At 47.6% G+C, this 20,388-nt stretch overlaps 1 protein-coding gene across 2 annotated transcripts; it reads left to right on the plus strand.

Annotated features, from left to right (window-relative positions):
• Positions 1 to 225: 225 nt before the first annotated feature.
• LPAR4 (lysophosphatidic acid receptor 4) lies at positions 226 to 12,001 on the plus strand. 2 transcript variants are annotated; one of them, XM_015860230.2, is made up of 4 exons: positions 226 to 620; positions 749 to 988; positions 1,170 to 1,439; positions 9,609 to 12,001. In XM_015860230.2, exon 4 carries the CDS (start codon positions 9,761 to 9,763, stop codon positions 10,805 to 10,807), a length of 1,047 nt encoding a protein of 348 aa, XP_015715716.1. In that variant the 5' UTR covers positions 226 to 620; positions 749 to 988; positions 1,170 to 1,439; positions 9,609 to 9,760; the 3' UTR covers positions 10,808 to 12,001. The 2 variants fall into 2 exon arrangements, with proteins under 2 accessions (XP_015715716.1, XP_015715715.1); XM_015860229.2 differs by lacking the exons at positions 749 to 988; positions 1,170 to 1,439.
• The last annotated feature ends 8,387 nt before the right edge of the window (positions 12,002 to 20,388 follow it).

The raw sequence follows: 20,388 nt of genomic DNA on the forward strand, positions 1-20,388 counted from the left end.
CTCATCTCATCCCACTCCCCCCCCCCCCCCCCCCCCCCCCCCCCCCCCCAAGAAAAAAGGAAAAATAAAGGAAAAAATGCCCCTTTGACCACGAGGGGTAGGAAACATCTGCACCTTCAGCGTTTTCAGCTGAAATCCATTCTCGCCTTTTACAGTCGCTGCAGCTCCGCGACCCCTCTGAGGATGAGGTTTGCAGGCTGGAGGGAGGCTGTTACATGAGATACTCAGGAAGTTGTTTGAGTCGCCTGGATAAAAGCCCATGGCAGCTGGGCGTGCAGCAAAAGCGAGACAGAGCCCGCTGCATCAGCCACCAGCCCGAGGAATAACATTAGTTCCAGCCTCACAATGAGCTGTTTACTGGCCTTGGCTGCCTGTGGGAACGGCCAAGAAGAGCGGAGGAAAAGGACAGACAAACACAATGCGAGCGGGACGCGCTAGATGGGAGGCTGGGCTTTAAACTCGCCCTCAGGATTTCAACCCTATGGAACTGGAGAGGGCTGAAAAAGAAATAAAAGGGCACTGGCTGCTCTGCAGCACAAACGGGCCGAGACAAATCAGCCATCTGCTGCACTGCTGCTGCCTGGAGACCCCCGGTCCTGGCTGGAGGGCTGATACTGAAGGTAAGAGATAAAGCACAGCCTTAGGGATTGGCTCTGCTGAAAGGCAGCTCTGGGGAGAGCAGCAGGACAAGAAAGCGGTGCTTTCATGTAGAAAGCAGTGCTTGTAGCCGTGTCCCTGTGTTTTTGAGAGCCTACAGGTTTTCCATCCAGAACCTGGGGCTCTGAGAGCAGTCTGCTGGGGAACCACAGTCCGGGGGGCTCTGGGCAACCTCTTTGAGAAGTTTTCCCCGACAAAAAGCAAGCAGCAAACCAACAACAAATCTTCCTAAACCCTTCACAATGATTTTTTCCTCTCCGGCTGGCGCTGCCTTGCAGCTTCCCGCTGCTTTCTCCACTCCCACCCCCTCCTCACTGGAAGCAGCAAGGAGGTAAAGCCGCACTCCGAGGCGCGTCCCCCCGGCGCGGGGCCCTGCGGGCTGTGCCGCCCCCCCCCAGCTGCTCCGCCGGGCGATGCTCCGCGAGGGGCAGCCCGAGAGGGGCGCGGGGCGGGGCGGGCCAGGCTCTGCCTGCCATACCGGGGCTCTGCCCAATGGAAAGCTTTTCCTATAGAGACCCCCGAGAGCTCCCGCTGCCCGCAGACCCCGCGCAGACATCGGGCCCGTTCTTCCCAAGACGCGATGGCCGCAGCCTCGAGCAGTTCTGTTTCCTCTCCGAACAAAGGGAGGCCGAGAGCTGCCGGGGGCTTCGGATTTTAATGGTGAACAGCGAAGTTTTAGCAGCGAGAGCGCGCAGCCCTCCCGCGTGGGAATAGCTGGGCGCTGGCTGCAACACACAGAAAGGATCCATGGGGAACTGCAGCAAGGAACGGGTCCGAACCCGGTAAGTGCTGAGCACAAAGCCGTCCCATCCCCATCGCGTGTCAGCACCGAGAAATGATTGGGGCCTTTTCTGAACTCTGCCAGCTCAGACAAAGCCGGGCACGAACCTCGCAGGCGGCGCTGAGCGGTGCGTTTCCATGCGGAATAGCCATGTTTTGTCGGACAGATCTTCCTCTGAGAGCCGTGCTGTGATTTAAGTGGAAGAAATGGATGTTTCTGTCCCTTTCTGACTTATTGGGAAGGAGCGGAGGAGCTCCGAGTCCCAACTGCTGCTGAGGAAGCTGTCCTCATTCACAACGTAATTGCCATCGTGTCACTGTGGTTGACACATTGAGGGCTTTTCCTTTCCCCGGTGTTTGGTGCAGATTTGTGAATCTGCCATTCCGAGGGTTCTGTTTTAACACTAGAAGTCAGGGTTGAAAGGACACTTGAATATGAGCTGAAGAAAGGGCTGTATAGAAACGTGGCTTTCAGCTTGCAGTGATACACATACCGTGAGATCTGGTTCCTACAAGCTACATTAAAAAGTAAGAAATTAGTTGCATTTCTTACACTGCAAAAGTGCAGCATTTTATTTCTCACTTCGGCTTCCATTTATGGCTCAAACTGACTCCTTTTAAACTCAGTGGCAAAATGCCACAGGCGAAAGAAATCAGGCAGAGCTCTAAGCAGATAAAAATTACCTCTGCCAGAAGTAAAATGAATGCTCAATAGCATGCTTATAACGACCCTAAAGATACGGCCGTCTTGAAGGAATAGGACTTGCAGTATAAAGAAAACTTTGCAAGGATTGTTTGGGTGTTTGTTTTAAGTGAGAGCCTTTAATCTTTCTTTGAGAGGGGACAATTGTGTGTGGCAGCACTGCTCCCCTGTATGAGCAGAATGGTAAAACCCACGCGATGGGAAGTGCAAAGTTCACATGTCAGTGATAAGGATATTCCCCCCCTTTTTCATCTTCTTTCCCTTACTGAAAGCCAAAATAAAACAGACAGGAAGCTAACCTTGCAATTTCAGGGGAGTTCAAAGCCTATTCAATTGGAAAGACAGTCCTGAAAACATGGGAGGGAGGAAGGGTGGGGGAAGCTGAGCCGCATTTTATTTTAATCCTTTGAGACTGAAAATGAGACTCCTGCCTGGCTGGGGTTAGGGCAGCTGATAGAAATCAGTCATTAGATTCTGGAGAGAGGAAGTTGCTCTCTGCAGCTTGAAGCTTTCTTTAAGTTGTAGAATTGCTCTCACCAGCTCCCTGAAAGGAGGATGTGCTGAGGTGGGGGTCGGCCTCTGCTCCCAGTACCAGCTATAGGATGCAAGGGAATGGCCTCAGGTTGTACTGGGGAGGTTCAGGTTGGATGTTAGGAAGAACTGCTTCTCAGAAAGAGTGGTGTTGCACAGGCACAGACTGCCCAGGGAGTGGTGGAGCCACTGGCCCTGGAAGCATTTATGGAAAGGGAAGATGTAGTACTTAGGGATGTGGTTTGGTGGGCAATATTGGTGATAAGGGGACAGTTGGAATAGATGATCTTAGAGGTCTTATCCAACCTTATTAACTGTATTGAGCTGCGCTTGGACACAGACAAACTGAACCAATGCCTGAATGCTGTTATCCACTCGCTTGCATGAGACAGAAAATGGAAAGCACTGTGCCTTCCATTAACTGCATTTGGGCCCTGCAGCCTGCACCGGGCAGGGGAGTGCACTCTCAGCTATAGGTTGACTGCCCTCCTTCTGCCTGTGACCTCACATGAGAGCAGGAATTAAGGCAGTTTCAGCCAAAGCTTCATCCACCTCCCAGGGAAAGGAAGCAGCAAAGGAGGGTACAGTCATGGACCATCTTGAGTTGGAAGGGACCCATAAGGAGTCCAACTCCATGGCTTTGGGTAGAAAAGGAGTAAGATTTCCTGAGTCAACAAACTAAGTTCTCAATGATCATATTCAGTATATGCTGATATTTCTAATGCATCTGTGCAACTAACTTTGGCCCAAGCTGTATCACTGGACCTCCATTCACTGCTGAGTGCTGCTGGTTAGTTGTATATGGATAACTAGTCCCAGTCTCGTGGCCCAGGGTCAATGAGTAAGACACCAGTGAGCCACCCCATCCATGGGGCTGGGGGAGTGAGGACAGTTCCTGGGGCTCACATTCAACCCCCAGGAGGTTTTTCCAGGTCAAATGCATGCACAGACTCTGCTCCTTCCCACGTTGCGCCTCCTTCACAAATAAGGACCTGATTTAGTCTCAGGGAAGGGGAGCCCACTGCCTTGCACAAAAGGCAAATTCTCTCCTTGAAAAGAGGATCTCTGTGTTCCCAAGAACAGACAGTGGCTCTGCAAGGTTTGCTCTAATGCCCCATCTTCTGAGCTCGGTCCCACAAGAGGTGGTAAAGATGCACACAGCCTCACAGCCAAATTAGCCTGAGTTGACCCTCACTGCAAGGAAAGTTTCAGAGTCTTTTGTAACAGTTTAGCTTAGTTTTGTAGAAAATGAAGTCTCTTGATCTTAGCAAGTGAAACTGAGGGGCACTATGTTGAGCAACATAGCAATGCAGCAGATTGCTTTCTCTGTGCATCACATTCTTCCATATCAACTTATGCACCAATTAGACTAACGTCAAGATCTTCTTTTTAGCTAATATCACGTTTATTTTCACACGCTTGTGCAGCGTGTTGCTCCAGCACCCTGCACTATGGCACAGCTGTATGCAGTGCTGCCTCACTCTGCACATTGAGGGGTACTGAGAGGATGGCTCAGTGTGGGGCTGCACAGAAGGGCAGGTCAGATTGATGGAACAGATGAGTCTGCAGCCGCCCACAACCACCCCTGTCAGAACAGAGCCTCAGACCATCCTTCACACCCCAAATAATGCAATTAGAGAGAACAAAGCCCTGTTTTATTTACCCCCTCCAGCACATGAATGCAGGGCACAGACCCTTGCACTGGAGCAATGCACAGGTTGCCTCCTGCCCTACTGATTTCCATGGATGTGGACCTACAAGGAAACCAGCTGTTCTTGCACTGAGGCTGAGCTTGCAAAAGCTGACACAGGCATCTGTGCTGCGGCGCTGGCGGCTGGAGGAGCCACGTAGATGCTAATGCATGCAAAGGAAAAAAAAGAGCCTATGGTTTTTGGATAATCAGAGGTGAAAGTTTAACACTGCATTGAGCAAAGGGACTGCAGAGGAAGCAGCGCAGAGCAAGACAGTGGGCATGGCATGGGGTGAATGGAGGGCTTCATACTGCTGGGCCAGGGAGGGCAGCGGGGAGCCAGCAGCCACCACGGAAGCACTGCAAATGGTGCCCAAAGGCAAAGAAAGGAAGCTGTGGGGCTGGGTGCTTACTGGCAGGCGTTCTGGAAGCGTAAGTAAATAAACTGAGTGCCCTTGTTGGATTCCCAAGCAGTTCAGGGAAACAGGACTCTTCTTTCCTTAACCACGCTTTGTAAATAAACAGGGCTACATCAAAGGCACAGCCACCTCCAGCACTACTTTCTGCTCCGGAGTGAAAACAACCTGTGAATCTCCAAGCATTGGGCCAGAGGACAATGCAGCTTCTCATCAAGATTTTCCTTGTATCTAAGACTCATGACTACGCTCTCCATTGCGCCTAGCAATGCTGTTAAAGCATGAGCCTCTTGCTAAGGGGAGATCAGGAGTCCAAAGAGCAGCATTCCTACAGCCCTCCATCATCAGCCTGAGGTTTCCTTGCAAGCAAAACTGTTCCTCTTACAGGAGTAAAATAATGCAGACTTTGCTGAGAAGTGTGGGGTGAATCCCACCATTTCTGGGCTGTGGGCCCGGCCTCTGGAAGACCACGGCACTGCAAGGGTTAAACGGGTGATGTAAATGAAGACAGACATTCTCAGTGAAAACAAAAAGAAAGTCATGCCCCGAGGATCAGCGTTCTGATGCGGGGTAAGGCAGTTCACCATGCTCTGCAGAAGGAAACATTTTAATTAGCTCAACACAAAACAGATACAGCACAGAAAAGTGACCACGAGCAGGAAATGCTTTGTAGGTCTCAGAGGACAGTGAGGAGACAACAGCGGTGCTGAGCAATTAAAAGGAGAGAAAAAAAGAGGGAAAAAGGAGAGTGCCATGAGGATGAGGGCTGATAGGCTCAAGTTTCCACTTCCCAGCTCCATCTCTGGGAGGTGTGAAACTGGGGTCCTCCTGAGGAATGGGGAGGGCTGGGGGTGCCTGCTGGTTGCAGGAAGGGTCCAAAGCACTGCCAGCTGCTCCCAGGGGTGGAGGAGCAGTGTGAAACACCGTGCTGGCACTGCAGGGCTCTGCCTGCCTTCTGCTGAAGAGGAGTGGGAAAGCAAATGGAGAAAGTCAATGGACTGAAAGGATCCCGATGTGGGAGGTGTCACTGAGCCATCAGCAGGTGCTGGGAAATGGGGGTAATGCTGTCATTGAGACCCTGGCACGGTGAGTGTGGAGCCACAAATAAGAGCCTTGCTGCCATCATCTGTGCTAATCATCAGACATTGTCCCCTTTTCACCCAGCACAACAGAGGTATTTGCTCTGATGGATTAAACTGGGGAAGAATGGCCCTTTGAAACTACAGAAGCCTATGCCGACCTATATCTAATTCTTTCCTACTGTTCCCAGATACATCCCTTCAGATTAGTCAACGAAAGAAATGGAAGCATTTGTGCCTTCCTCGCTTCACACTCAGCTCAGAAACCAGACCCGAACGTGGTGTCCCATCACAAAGCAGATGGTGCTGCAGCGAGGGCTGCCAGTGGCACCTGTCACATCACAGCATGCAATGAGCTCACCCCGATGGGCACAGGGGGATGGAGCCTCACAAAGACAGCAACCAGATTCCCCCCAAACTCCTTCCTGTTAATGCTCACAGAGTTCTCCTTGCAAGCAAAACAAACCAGCAGCAGCACGGAGAATGAGATGAGTGTGAAAGGAGAAGGAACAGCCTCAATGGAACTATAAATAGGGTTTTACAAAGTGCTTGTTTACCTGAAGTTATTTTCTGTATAAAACAACAAACAAACCTGAAAGAACAAAAGCAACGGTTGCTCAGAATCCTGCTGATGCTTTGAAGACTTCTTGGGGTGCACTAAGGAGGAAACAAAAAATCCCAAAGAGGAGAAATGTGTGCCACAGGAAGTAATGCACAGAAGGCCTCCTTTGTTTTTTGCATTCAAAAGACAGGGACTCTACAGCAGAAGGCAGATGTGAGCAAACCCTGAGCCCCACTCCAGTAAGTAAGAGAGAGTAAGGAGGTTATGTGAGGGACAGCTGCTATGGGTTTGCTATATCATCCCCTCTACAAGAGGAAATGTTAATAACAACCACACACAAGCCAGGCTGTGCACTATTACAGCTCAACACATCCCTCCCCTCACCCACATAGCCCATTGTAGGCACAGGAGTTAAAGCTTTGAGCTGCCTGAAGAGCCTTCATACTCAACTCAGCATTTAACACCGTTCTCCCAGCAAAGCAGCAGCAGTGATCGTGATGCACATGAAGAGCATCCTGTTGCTTTAATCCGTGGTGAAAAGGAAGCAGAGTGCCTTACATCCAGAAAAACCAAACCTGTGGACTGATGCTGCAGAATTTAAAGCACGTGGCTCAGTTTGAAAGCAGCTTGTCAGCTTGTTTAAACCCCGCAGAGTTAGGTAGGTAAACAACACACGCTTATATTTCCAAGACCATAACCTGGCTGGACAATTGCTGGCAGGCAGTTCTCACACAGCAGAAAAGCTGTATTTGTCCCTGTGGTCGTCTGATGCGGAGCAAGGAAAAATAACCAGCTGATGGAGCTCCTTTTCTCCTGTGCTCCAAGCATCTGGGTCAGGCTGCTGGCAGGGACCACATATGCCAGCAGTGAAGGTAAGGATTTCAAAGCTGCCTTTTAAACCTGCTGCGCCCAGCTGTGCTTTGAGGAGCAGCCAAAATCCCACAGTGCGTGCGCAGAATGCAAAGCAGAGCTTCCACGCAACCCCAGCACAGCTCTGTGCAGGCACCCAGCGAGCCTCAAACCTCACCCAGACACAGAGCCCAGCACACCTGGGCTCTGCACACAGCAGGAAAAAGGGTCCTATGGAGGTTATGCTTCAGTATAAACCAGACTTTCTTCTGATGGAGATAACACACGGCCTCTTTCTTTACTGGGCAAGTTACTTAATGCATTAGGCTGAGGTTGGAGCTAATGTTTGCTCTTGAATACAGCTAAGTTCTAGTCAAGGGGCATTTCAACCCCTAGGTGAGACTCCACTTATTTAGATTACTGTGCATTCTAAGAAGAAAAAAAGTGCACCTTTGAAATATTACTACTGCCCTTTTCATAATGGTGTTTGTTGTGAAATAGCTTAAGAAAACAAGTTCATTTAGCTATAACTTAGGATGAAAAATGCTGAGATGAGTGCAGGAGCCCATAGGGCCTCAGAAGATGCTGCTCCCCCTCACAGCCCACTCCTGCTGTCACTCCCCACACGTGCACAAAGGAAAGCCTCTCTATTGGCTTTCATCTCATTTCTCATTGTCACACAGCTGCGATCAGATAAAGGCATGTCTATCCCTGATTTGAGTATCTGCTAAGGCAGGATATTGTTATAGCTGCAAATGCATAACACAAAATGAACACAACAGGAAGGAAGATCTGCTGAGTTAGAAGCATTGTACTAATGCCATCCACGGAAACAACAGAGTTCAGGGAGCAAAAGGTATGCACAGCAAACCCAGCAGGACAACAGCACAGAGCAGAAGGCAAGAAACCTCCCCATCAGGACACATGCAATAGTGCCAAGTTATCTTCTGGGACATCAAAAAGACTGAAGCCACTCAAAGCCATCTGATGAGTGAAATCATGGGATCCTCCCTTCCCAGCTTCACACCCCACTTGTCTCTAGGGTGGGATGCTGCTCATAGCGCAAAGTGAGCCCCGTGCTGCCAGGGTGTGAGCACAGCCAGTCCATGCTGCACCCCTGCACACTGGCAGTTCAGCAGCTGGCTCACTGATAGCACGCAAGAACTATTGCTAGTGTGAGTTTTTCCCAGTAGGAAAAACATATGGAAAACATTTGATTTTGATCTGTTTGCATCTTCAATGGTCTGCATTCCACGCTTTCTCCCCGCATTTGTTTGTTTGCACGTTGCCAACCTTTAACACCAGCCTGCTCAGTTACGTGTTTGCTGTTGTAACCACATTATCAATCACTTTCTGGAACAGGCTCTACGATTCACAATGGTTTCATCTCCAAGTAACTCCATAGCTGCAGTTACTGAGACGTTTCCTAGATTACAAATTACTAAAGAGTGACAAACTGTTTTGGATTCAGTTTGCTGTGTTTAACAAGACAAAGGTCCCCACCCTGGTAACCCAGCTTCACATTGCCAAGGAGTGCCCCCAGCCCAGCCCACAAGCCCTTCTCATTGCTGGTTAATGAGATTCCCCCATTGCTTCTGCTCTCAGGCCTCAAACACTTGGCATAAACATAGGAGGGTAACATCAAGGTGGTTCAGAAAGCTCTTATTTCTAACAAATGACATCTTCAACTCCACCCTTTCCCAAAGCTGACAGAATTGGGATGGAGTCTTACAAGAACAAGGCTCATGAGATTTGCCAGATATCAAGTTCAGAAGGTGATAAGAAAGAGAAATCAAATGAAGTCAGAGCAGCTTAGACATGGGTCTTTTTGTAAAGCATTTAAAAAATTCCTTTAGTAAATAATGTCATTTCTGCAGATAAATATAATAGAAATCCCAATGTTTTGCACAGTTCAGAGTAAGCACCAACATATTCAGGTCCTTGTGATATTCTTAGGTGAGCAGTTGCCCAGGTGCCGAATCAAAGAATAGCCTCAGTATTGCAGCCCATATTGTCTTTCCAAATACACTGGGCCAAATCCATCTTAGATTTTAAAGAAAAGCCTTTCCAGGTGGAACGCTGGAAGAAGAGTGACAGCCAATTCCAACAGGAGGACAGGGGAGCAAAGCAGGGAGCAAAGGAAAACCGAGTGCCGTAACTGCTGTGTCCAACTTTGATAAGTCCCAGTAATAGCGGAATTCATAACAATGTATAAAGACTGGCTGTAAACTAATTACTGGCCCTGTTTGAACGTTTGGAAAGGAAAGAGCAAATTCTTGCACAGACACGCAGGGTGATAACAGATGGCAAAACTGATGGCTTTTATTTCTCTCCCGTTTAGGATGAAAGGATGCACAACGAGGACGTGGTAACAAGGGTTCAAGCGACCTTCCTGGAAGACGTTTATCAGGAAGAAAAGAGATGACTGCCTTATTTTATGGATGGCACTGAAGTAGACTTTGACCTTCTTCAGAAGCACGCCACAGACTTGGCATGGGAAACCACAGCAACAACCATACCTGTTTGACAGATGATTCCTTTAAGTACAACTTGTATGGAGCCGTGTACAGCGTGGTCTTCATCCTCGGTTTGATCACTAACTGTGCTTCCCTCTTTGTTTTCTGCTGCCGGATGAAGATGCGGAGTGAAACAGCCATCTTCATGACAAACCTGGCGGTTTCAGATCTGCTATTTGTGTTCACTTTGCCTTTTAAAATTTTTTACAACTTTAACAGACATTGGCCTTTCGGAGATAGCCTTTGCAAGATTTCTGGGACGGCATTTCTCACCAATATCTATGGGAGCATGCTGTTCCTCACTTGCATCAGTGTAGACCGTTTCCTTGCAATAGTCTACCCGTTCCGGTCTCGTACCATTAGGACCAGAAGAAATTCAGCCATAGTCTGTGCTGGCGTTTGGATACTGGTCCTCAGCGGTGGAATCTCAGCCTCGTTGTTCTCCACAACCAACGTTTCCAACACCAGCACCACCTGCTTTGAAGGCTTTTCCAAACGTATCTGGAAAACCTATTTGTCTAAGATCACTATATTTATTGAGGTGGTGGGGTTCATCATTCCTTTGCTACTCAACCTCACCTGTTCCTCCTTAGTTCTCAGGACTCTTCGCAAACCTGCCACGTTGTCTCAGATCGGGACAAACAAAGAAAAAGTATTGAAGATGATCATTGTGCACGTGGCCATTTTTGTTGTGTGCTTCGTGCCTTATAACTCCATACTCTTCTTGTACGCTCTCGTGCGGTCCCAGGCGATAGCAAACTGTTCCTTGGAGAGGTTTGCACGGACAATGTACCCAATCACATTGTGCATTGCAACCATGAACTGCTGCTTTGACCCATTCATCTATTACTTCACATCAGAATCCTTCCAGAAATCTTTCAACATAAAGACACAGATAAAAATGGACTCCCTTTTCAAGACTGAGACCCCTCTAACAAAGACCGCTCTACCAGCACAGCAGGATGAAATAAGTGACCAGGCCATTACAAACGGGGGAGATCCAACATCTGAATCACATTTCTAGTGCCATGTTGACACGTGCCTTATCCCCCATTACCTTTTTGATTAACACCAGGTGTGAAACAGTTCTTTGAGAGCACGTGGGTTCTCACACACTGCTAATGAATAAAAGTCACTGGGGAATAACTGCACAGGTAGGTAAGTTCCTATGGTGGGATGGTCCCACCAGATGGGATGTAAAAATTCCGATGGCACTCTTTGGAAAGACACCATACACGCCAGCAAAGGAGGGAACAGAACAGATTCCTTAATCAGGATATGCAGAAAGTGCCAACATTTGGCATTTCTTCTCCCCAGTGGTTGAAGTGGGACCAGTTGGGAAGTATAAAGTTTGATTTTTCTTAGAGATATCTGCCAGTATTTCATGCCTTCTGGAAACGCATCATCGTATGTTAACTCAGTAACTTCACACAATATGTATGTTTGTTTAAAAAGGTATAATAAAAGCTTTGGGCTTTTCCTTATTTCACTGCAAGAGTATATATGTCCCCGCTTTACTAGATACAGGCACATTAAGTTTACTGTATGGAGAGGTTTGGAGCTTACTGTATGGAAATGTTCAGAGCATACATAATACTTTTGAAAGTAGGTAGATGGGTTGCTTAATGATATTAAAAAAAAAAAAAAAAAAAAAAAAAGCCTAAAAAGTAATTAATGATTAATGATGCAGTTTCAAAGTAAGTTTCATTTTGTAAGACTAAACTGTCTCTTAATTTATTTTTAACTCTCCCTGGAGATGTCACTTAGGAGCACATTACTGCTCTGTTGCACCTGGGCTTTTGTGTTCCAGGAGATTATGGGACTATTTCTGGTAAGCCAGCTGAAGGAAAGGGCCTGGAACCCCACAGGCCTCACCAGCCCAAGCCTCTCTAAAGGAACAGTGTGAGGCTGAAGAACCCGGGAGTGCTGCCCTTACAAAAGAGCATTTGGATACAGACAGTTGGTGTCAGAGCACCCAATTCACAGAAGACATCCAATTAACAGAAGGGCTTGTTGGTGATTGCCTGCTGGATTTTTGCTACACACTCAACTAATTAAACTAAATGGTCTCAAAGTAACTCCAGAAGAAGTTAAATGAGTTAGCTGCACTCTGTTCCTCACTACCACAATGCTTCCTTGTTTTGCAATTAATTTATTACATATCCTGCATTTCCTTTTATAGATATAGATTATATAAATATATGTGGAAAATTAACTACCTGGATTCGTTGCTGCGTTTTATGAGATGATTCATTTCTCCAGCTGTTGTTTCAAGCTATCCTGACCTAAATATGTCACTTCACAATTAAGCATAAGGTATGTAAAGGAGAAAACCAGCTAAACATTAAGAACTATGAAGTTGTTACCTCTTAGTTCTGTAAAACCTACACTTTCCACAGTATGGTATCAAGGTGCTACAGTGGGGGGGGGGGAAAGGCAAAATAGCAAAGGAGCAGATGTTTCCTACGTAGCCATTTATATTACTTCACTCTGATCAAAGCTGATGAGATACTGAGCCAAGCAGCACTGTGACTGCTTACATGCAATCCGTTTTCTGACACATTAAAACAAAAATGCTATGCTTTGACAGAAATATTGATTTAGCAGTGCATTGACTTCCAATGAAAAATACCCCGCTGCTCACCAAGGCCAAGATGGGCCCTAAAGGGCACTGCTCCAGACTGTCACTTACCTGCTGCCCCTTTCAGAAGGGTGAGAGCCCAATGTCTGACTTTAACATCAGTTTTATTCTCATTTTTCTCCTCCCAGAGAGTGTTCCTCTCTGAGCCCACAAACATGCCCCTGTAATTAAGGGCATCTTGTGCCAAGAGAGCTGCCACGCTTCTTTCTCTCCACCCCTTCCCATGCAGTCTGTACCGTACATTTAAAACGCTTTAAGAGTTGTATTTCCTTTGGCCAAAGAACCTGTTTAAGCACTTGCCATGAAATGTAGCTATTTCAGAGGAGCTGCTACCATAATTTGAGTCCAAAATGCCAAGTGAGACAAGAGGCTCCAATGGAGGCACTGTTGTCCATGCGCAGCTCACAGTGCTGTTGGGGGAAGGAAGGGGTTGAGATGGGTGACAGCTGGGACACATCCCAGATGGGACCCAGCACACTGCCCTGCCATTAACCAGTTGGAAATGGAGCTCGGTGAGAGGAGTGCTCTGTTCATAGACACAGAAGAGAAAGAAAACAAGCAGAAAGAAACACTAAAAAGCTGAGGGTACAGTACTGAAGGTGCATTTCACTTTGTTGATGGGTAAAACTCACAGCACATAAATGTTCGTCTCCAATGCATTAAAAAGAAAACCAACCTTCTTTCCTTCAGTTTTACATAGATTGAAGCTCAGCTCCATGCTAACTTGCTCTCAATGTGCACTCTTTATTTGTTAGCTTGCAAGGAAGGTGCAGAAAGCTGGGATTCCCACACTGCTCAGGGGTTGGGGGCTTTGTGGACAGGACCTGCTCTCACCCATCGCTCCAGGCTGAACAGGGGCAGAATGGGACCGACAGCAAACATCACTTGTAGGAATCCTGGAGCAGCTTCTGCTCTGCTGCCTTCCTCCAGCAAAATCCAGGGGAAAAAACATCCAGCCCAGAAACTGCTGTCTCGCCTTCTTAAGGAAACATTAAAAGAGAGGGGGAAAGAACTGTGTGTGACTGGACAACCTCCAGGCTGTGCATACATAGCTTAACTGTAACCCGAGCATAATAGGTGTCTTTTTCTAAGCGAAACCAGTGCCAATGCTTACAAATCCCTGTTTGCAGTTTTATGGGGCGAGAGCTGCGGTCAATATTCTCACATAAAACGTAACACTGTCATCATGTGCCAAAACGCTAACTGAAAAGATTCATTATTTTGTAATTTAATACCTTATAAATTATATGGAGATCAGATGCTGACTGACACTCACATCTGGTAGGACAGCTCTTGACCAGTTTGTTTTCTAGATCAGGTATACCAAGCAAAAGCTCTGTGTTTGGTGTATAAATGACCAATTACGCATTCAGAGGGAAAAATCACTTCTCAGAGACTGGTAAAGCCAGGCTGGAAGGAATGATGGTGGTAAATGAAAAGTGGATTCAGAGCTTTTCTGGCTAACGTGCAGTGTTCTTTCTCCTGCCTAACAAAAGGCCGTTGTCAGCAAGCAGCACGTACCACAAGTGTGAGTTCCAAAGCAAAAGTCAAATTAATGAGAAATTAGTGCCTTATCTAGCTGGAGCCGGGAGACAGGATGCAGCAGCCCTCTCAGATGCTGAACATACAGCTTTAGCCAAGGGTCTAAGCCAAAGAGCTGCCTGCCAGCTCAGTTTTCCTGTCCCCCTGCCTTCCTCATGCAATTTGTTTGCTGCAAGCTCACCAGATTGCTCTGCTCTGTTGGTGAGCTGAAGCTCTGAAAGCAATTTCTGCCCAAACTCATCTCTGCATACGTACACCTGTGCACCACAATGTGCTGGTTTGAGTTTTCATGGAGGGTGTCATGGCATAAGGAAGAAGGGCTTTGTATGACAGCCACCACCATTAGGTCTCTTCTCATAGCAGGACTTCTAGTAACACAGCAGGCTCTGCATCAGATAAAAGATACTCAGAGTTTGTGTGACAGCATAAATCCTTTCAGCTTTGTTGTGTGAATTACTCAGGCTCAAATCTATGAAATGCAAAGGCAAGAACACAGCACAAGTCACATAAAGGATGTGCACTGGCTGCTTGTGCAAGTGAGAAGGGTGAGAAGTCCCTGATCCTCAGCAAGCAAAGCTGTTCCTCCTCAGTGCCCACAACAGCCCTGCTGTATGGGTTCTGTCTCTGGATCCTTCTAAGAACACCCCCCAGGGCATTTTTGAAGCTGTCCCCATGATGCTGCAGGGGGCACTCTGGGTCTCACTGCTCTGCACACACCACACACACCTTCCCTCTGGCCAACAGCAAGTAAGGGAGTGAGGGACCTTTCACCCTGATGGGACTGCACAACACCTTCAGCAATCTGCTTGAAGGCTGCTGTCCCTACACAACCCCCAGTGCTGCTCCGTGTCTCTCAGCAGGAGGATTTGCTGTAAAACAGGCAGGAAATGACAGTCTTGGAAACACTGTCTCAGAACAGGGAACAGCAACAAACACCACTGCTGTGAAAGAGCACTTACATAGAGCTCTGCTTAGAGAGAAAAACAGGAGGAGCACGGTGCTGGTGGGGAGTGTTTCCACAACACGCCAAGGAGATGCTCAAACCATCAGCGCTGCAGACTGCAAAGCCCAAGCAAACAGGGTGAGCCATGGGGAGCTGCACAGAGGCAGCCGTCCTGCTGACATAGTGCTGTCCCCCTGCCCCAGTACAAGGTGACCCCAGGGCTTCCCTGCTGCCCAAAGGGCAGGCTGCAAACTGTCCTTGGGGTGTGATTTAAGGGCAGCGAACACAACAGCCCTTGTTGCTGTAAGCAGATTAAGCTGCTCGGCATTAAGGGGCACAGCTATTCTGTGCAAGATTACAAGTCCCAACCCTATTTCTCCCCATCTAATGCTGATGTTGGCTTTGAGTGCTGACCTCAGGGTTCACCTGTGAGCCCTATCTGGGTGCACGTGGTACACTGGGTCTCGTGACAGCTCCAAATACCACAAGGTGTTGCACTGCAGAGGTGTCACATTAACAAAGTCAGCCTTGTGGAAGATTCAATGATGCACACAAACCAGAGCCTCACAAGTGAGAAAGATCTGTGCAGGACATTTACTTCTCACAACAGCAATCAAACTATTGCCTCCAGATACCAACCCCTACTGCTGGAATCTTTGTGTTTGCTCTGCAAACATCCATGTGTGTCAGTAAGGGCTGCTCCTACCTCTCGCTGTGCTTTTGCTGGGGTGACATGCAGTGAGCTTGCACCAATAGAAGCAAAGCTGCCATGCAGAGCCAAAATAGCCCAAAGCAGATTCTTGTGTTGGGCAGGCTGCTGCACCCTGGGGGGTCAGCAGAAAGGTGAGACAGGCAGCAAGCAACGTATTTTAACCTTATCATTTAATGCAGTGATTTTGCTCTCATCTCACAGCAAGGAAAAGCACTGCACAACTCCTGCCCAGCTCATGCTCTGTTTTCACTTTGCTGTCTCAACCTGTTTGGGTTTGCACTTCAGCTCTTGTACCATCAAAGCACCTTCTGCTGATAGAGCAGCGTGACTTTGGGAAAGAAATAAGCAGTGCTGTCAAAAGCATCCTTTAAAGTTATCAGCTGGCACAGAGCTGAGGAGGGACAGTTACCACCTTATCCTTGTCAGACACAGCAAGTCAGCTCAAATACAGTTACAAGGCCAAAGAAAAAAAGGGATCTAGATAAGCAGCATCAGGAAGTGACTACAACTGCCTGAGTTCAGGAGGAGTCCCTGTATGCGTCAGACTGCCACCGCCATGAGCCAGAATTGGATGCAGAAATTACAAGACTGGGCATTTTGTCTATGTAAAGCTACTGAACCACACGTGGATTTATCCAGCATCAGAGCCTCAAATTTGGTGTGATCCAACCCTTTAGTGAAAGGCTGCTACACTGAAACTCACCATGAGCAAATTTCCTTAAGGGTAAAAATCAACAAAACAGCAAACTCATTTGGTTAGCCAAACACAGCTCCATAGGAGACACTTCAGTACCCAATTCACCAGCACTTCAACCAAGATAACCCTGTGATAAGCAGGAGTGCTGAGCTGAAAGCTGACTACACCAGTTCCTTATTGTACCTTTGGCTAAGACCGTCCATCTTCCCACTGATGAGGTGTGCACAGCATGATGTCACATCAAAGGAAGAAACCTGCTGCTCATTCTAAGGGGATGCTCAGGTGTAATTCAACTAACAGCAACAGTCTGCAGGGCAATGCATCCCTGCACAGCTCCCCTGCTGTTCGGCAAGGCATAGACTACCCCATACTGCTTCCAAGCACAAAGACATGCCCAGAAGTTTGCTCATCCCTGGGGGATTTGGCCTGAGAGCTGCTCTCCATATATGCCAGCTGGGATCCGATTTCACACAAGGTTTTCAAGGGCTACAAGGCAGAAAGGCGAGAAGCAAGCACAGTAAGAAATTCAAGGTCGTTAATGTATAAGCACTTCTGTATCTCATAATCAATTCAGTGGTTTCTAGGAGCTACTTGCACTACAGAGGAGGGTTAGGATTTGGGAGGAGCAGAGAAAGGTTGTGCTCTGAAATCAAGACTCCTTATCCATCCTGAGCTTCCTCAGGATTTACATCCACTTGCCAAGTGTGGGGCAGCCAGCCCCCACCTGAGCTCAGAGCAGCACTGTGCTCCAACCCCCATAAATCCCAGCTCTCCTCAGGGGCTGCTGGCCCAGGCTCAGCACTGAGCTAACACAGCCCCTTGTTTCCTCCTGGCCTTGGCTCACACCTGGGCAGCCCTGAGAGCCAAAAGCACAGCCCAGGTCTGCCCACAAAGCACCAAATCTCCGCACATCAGGTGCTTTGCAAACAGTTCTGCAGTCCGATGGGGTTTTTGGTTTTCTTTGATTGCAAATGGGGGTTTTTAAGCAGAACAAGCTGGAAAGGAGCTTTCCAAACAAGTTGTGTGTATCATGCATCTTCGGCTGCAGGAGGGAAGAAAATCATTGCCTGTTGCCAAAGCCACTGCAGTGAGTCACAGCCCTGCAGGACCAGAGCCATCCGACAACAATAGGGATCCGGCAGTTCGCATCTGTGAGTTAAACAAGCTCACGAGCCCTAAAAATAAACCTGCTAAGCTGCTGAAGTCGTATTTTCCTACCAAATTTCCTGCTGAGCTGTTCCAACCATCATTCGACCGCATAGTGCCTCATTGATAGACCTTCGTGGTTTATTGCAGGCAAGGAGATTTAATTAGCAAGTGAGGAAGCAAGGAATTCCTGTTGGTGTTTTTGTGAGGGGGGAGCTGGAGGGAAGAACAAATGAGACAAATTATGAACGATGTGTTTTCCTGGCATCAGAGCCACCTCAGGATAAATGTGATCCTATGAAACACACCTCCTTCCTCTGTGGGTCTCCTTTCCTTCCCTTCATACAGCGAGGTTTAAATAAAGAAACATCTGCAGAGACTCTGCAGCTGATGAGCCCTATTCAGGTGAAGATAAACACACATGTAGGGTGCATGGAGAGATGTAGGATAGCATGGGCTCTGTGAGCAGGGGGTCCCAGGCTGCAGAATGGAGCTGGCAGGGGTTTCACAGAGCCAAATGCCTGTTCCCAATCGGGAGAACACACTGCGGCACAGACAAAGGCCAGGGAGTGCTGTGGGAAAGTACACGCTGAATATCATAGCACAGAAAGGAATATACAGACATCTCAGAAAAAAGGAAATGCTACGAGACAATCTAGGCAGCAGACGTATGGGATGAGCTGCTGATAATGCAAAGATGTTTGTGGTGTGAGCAGTTCACAGCCAGAGCCGGAATTACCCTTTGGTTCCAGAATGACTTCTTAATGCGTGGGAGCTCTCAGAAGCAGACCCTGTCTGTGTCTTCCTGTCTGTGCTTAGGGAGAATCCAGGGCAAGAGAGTCCCAGCCCCAACCGAGGGTTTGTTTGGGAAATGAGATATCAGGGTCCCACTACCAGAAGGTGCTCTCTGGATGCCTTCCAGACCAGGAGAACTCAACCTTTGCTAATGCCAATAGAAGACCCAGTCTCTGTGCAACCACCTTAATTCACATTGTGCTACTTTGCTCTGCCACCATTCAAAGCAATCTCTATCTGTTAATTGCAAGCAGCACCACAGCCATGTCTGTGCTTCAATCAGGAAATCCGCATCACAGCACTCTGCGAGCAGCAGCCACTGCTGTCAGTGCTGCTCCTTCCCCTGCTCTTCTGCTGGATGTCCCACCTGGGGGAGAAGGATAACACAGATTTAAAGCAGCTCCTCATAAAAACCACTCTGTCCCACTGCTTCAAGAGGGAAATTTCATCTGCTGAAGCTGAGCAGACAGTTGCAGCTGGAGAGGGGTGAGACCAATGCCTTGCACAGGATATATTTTTACTGGCTTGGTCTCTCTTGGCTGCTACAGCAAGAAACCTGAGGGCTTTAGGCAAGGATCAGGCATCAAGTTTACTTCCTTTTCATGCAGAGTTTAAAGCAGAAGAGCATATTTCACTGTGCTCTCTCATGAAAACATACCAAGCATATATATATATATATATGTGTGCGTGTGTATGTGTATATATATATATATATACACATATATACATATATATATATATACACACACACTATATATATATATACACACATATATATATACACACACTATATATATATATATATATATATATGCAATAGCTATGCATGACTGTGGTGGATAAAGACCAGAGACAGGGCCTGGTATCTGTCTATCACTGACATTACACTGTATGGCTTCAAAACCAGAGTTCCAGAGATACATTAGAGGACACACTTGCAGGAAGAATGTAACCAGCTAATTGCTAACGTGCTTGGCTGAGGGCTGCGAGAGGACTCCAGGCCCAGAGTAGAGCTGATGAAAGCTGTACCTCTTGGCTGTGTAACACCAAGCCAGAGCCATGGGATTATCAGATTGAGGCAGGTTGTGCAGCTCAAGGTCACAGCTTGCCCTGCACAGAGCAGCACAGTTGGGTTGTGAGCTCACACCATGCCAAGAGCACTCCTGCCCCAGCTATTTCACAGCACTAAGAAAAACAATGCCTTGGAATCATCAGATCCCCACGGTTGGAAGAGAACTCCAAGATCATCCAAGTCCAACCATCCACCTGTCAACAATATTTCCCAATAAACCATGTTCCTCCTTAGTACCACTTCTAAATGTTTCTTGGTCCCTCCAGGGACAGTGCCATCTCCCTGGGCAGCTCATTCCAGCACCTGACCACTCTTTTTGGAGAAGAAATTCAAACCCTCCATCTCCCCAGCCAATACTGAAGTGGTGAATCCACTGCCACAGCATTTCACACAATAGCTCCAGACCTCAGGTGGCCACAGATTGCCAGGTTGCCACTTCTCAGGGACAAGTGCTCTGGTAGTCTGTTGGTGTCTGACTGGTGCTACTCTCTTCACAATGGGAACATGAAAAGCAAGCAAGGAAGGAAGCTCCATCTACAGAGAGGACATTTCAGCCAAGGGAACACGGGATAAATCAAAATGCAAAGGGATGAAGATAATCTAGGGATTGAATTACTGAGTTAACCAGCAAGCTCTGGTCTCATTTTGGAGACCATCCTAGAAAAGGCCATTTATTCCCAGCACCATAGCAACAGAGCATTGGTTCATGTTGAAGTTTTGTGCCTTGAGCAGGAAATCAGGGAAGGAATCTTGATTATAAGAGAACACTGCTGAAGATGTGTCTTCGGATAAAAAGACTTTTCTGCAGGGGTGGTATAGGGTGGAGAAGACAAGCCAGCTCCCTTTTGTTTCTCAACTCATAGTCAAGCCCTAATCCCATACATACAGCCTGGCAAAGTTGGATTTCCATAGCAACTATTTCTCAGGACAGCAGAGAAAGCTGGCAAAGGGGAAAGGTCGTGATTTAAATACCTTCTTGCTACTACAGGAAATCGGATGCCAAGCACATATAATCAACTGGATGTCTAAGATGGACCAATTTACCAAAAAAAACCCT

This window comes from Coturnix japonica, chromosome 4, assembly GCF_001577835.2.
Source record: "Coturnix japonica isolate 7356 chromosome 4, Coturnix japonica 2.1, whole genome shotgun sequence".
In the NCBI taxonomy this organism is placed as follows: domain Eukaryota; kingdom Metazoa; phylum Chordata; class Aves; order Galliformes; family Phasianidae; genus Coturnix; species Coturnix japonica.

Coding starts and splice junctions, on each gene's coding strand:
- LPAR4 (XM_015860230.2), top strand. CDS start 9,761: ATGGGAAACCACAGCAACAACCATACCTGTTTGACAGATGATTCCTTT.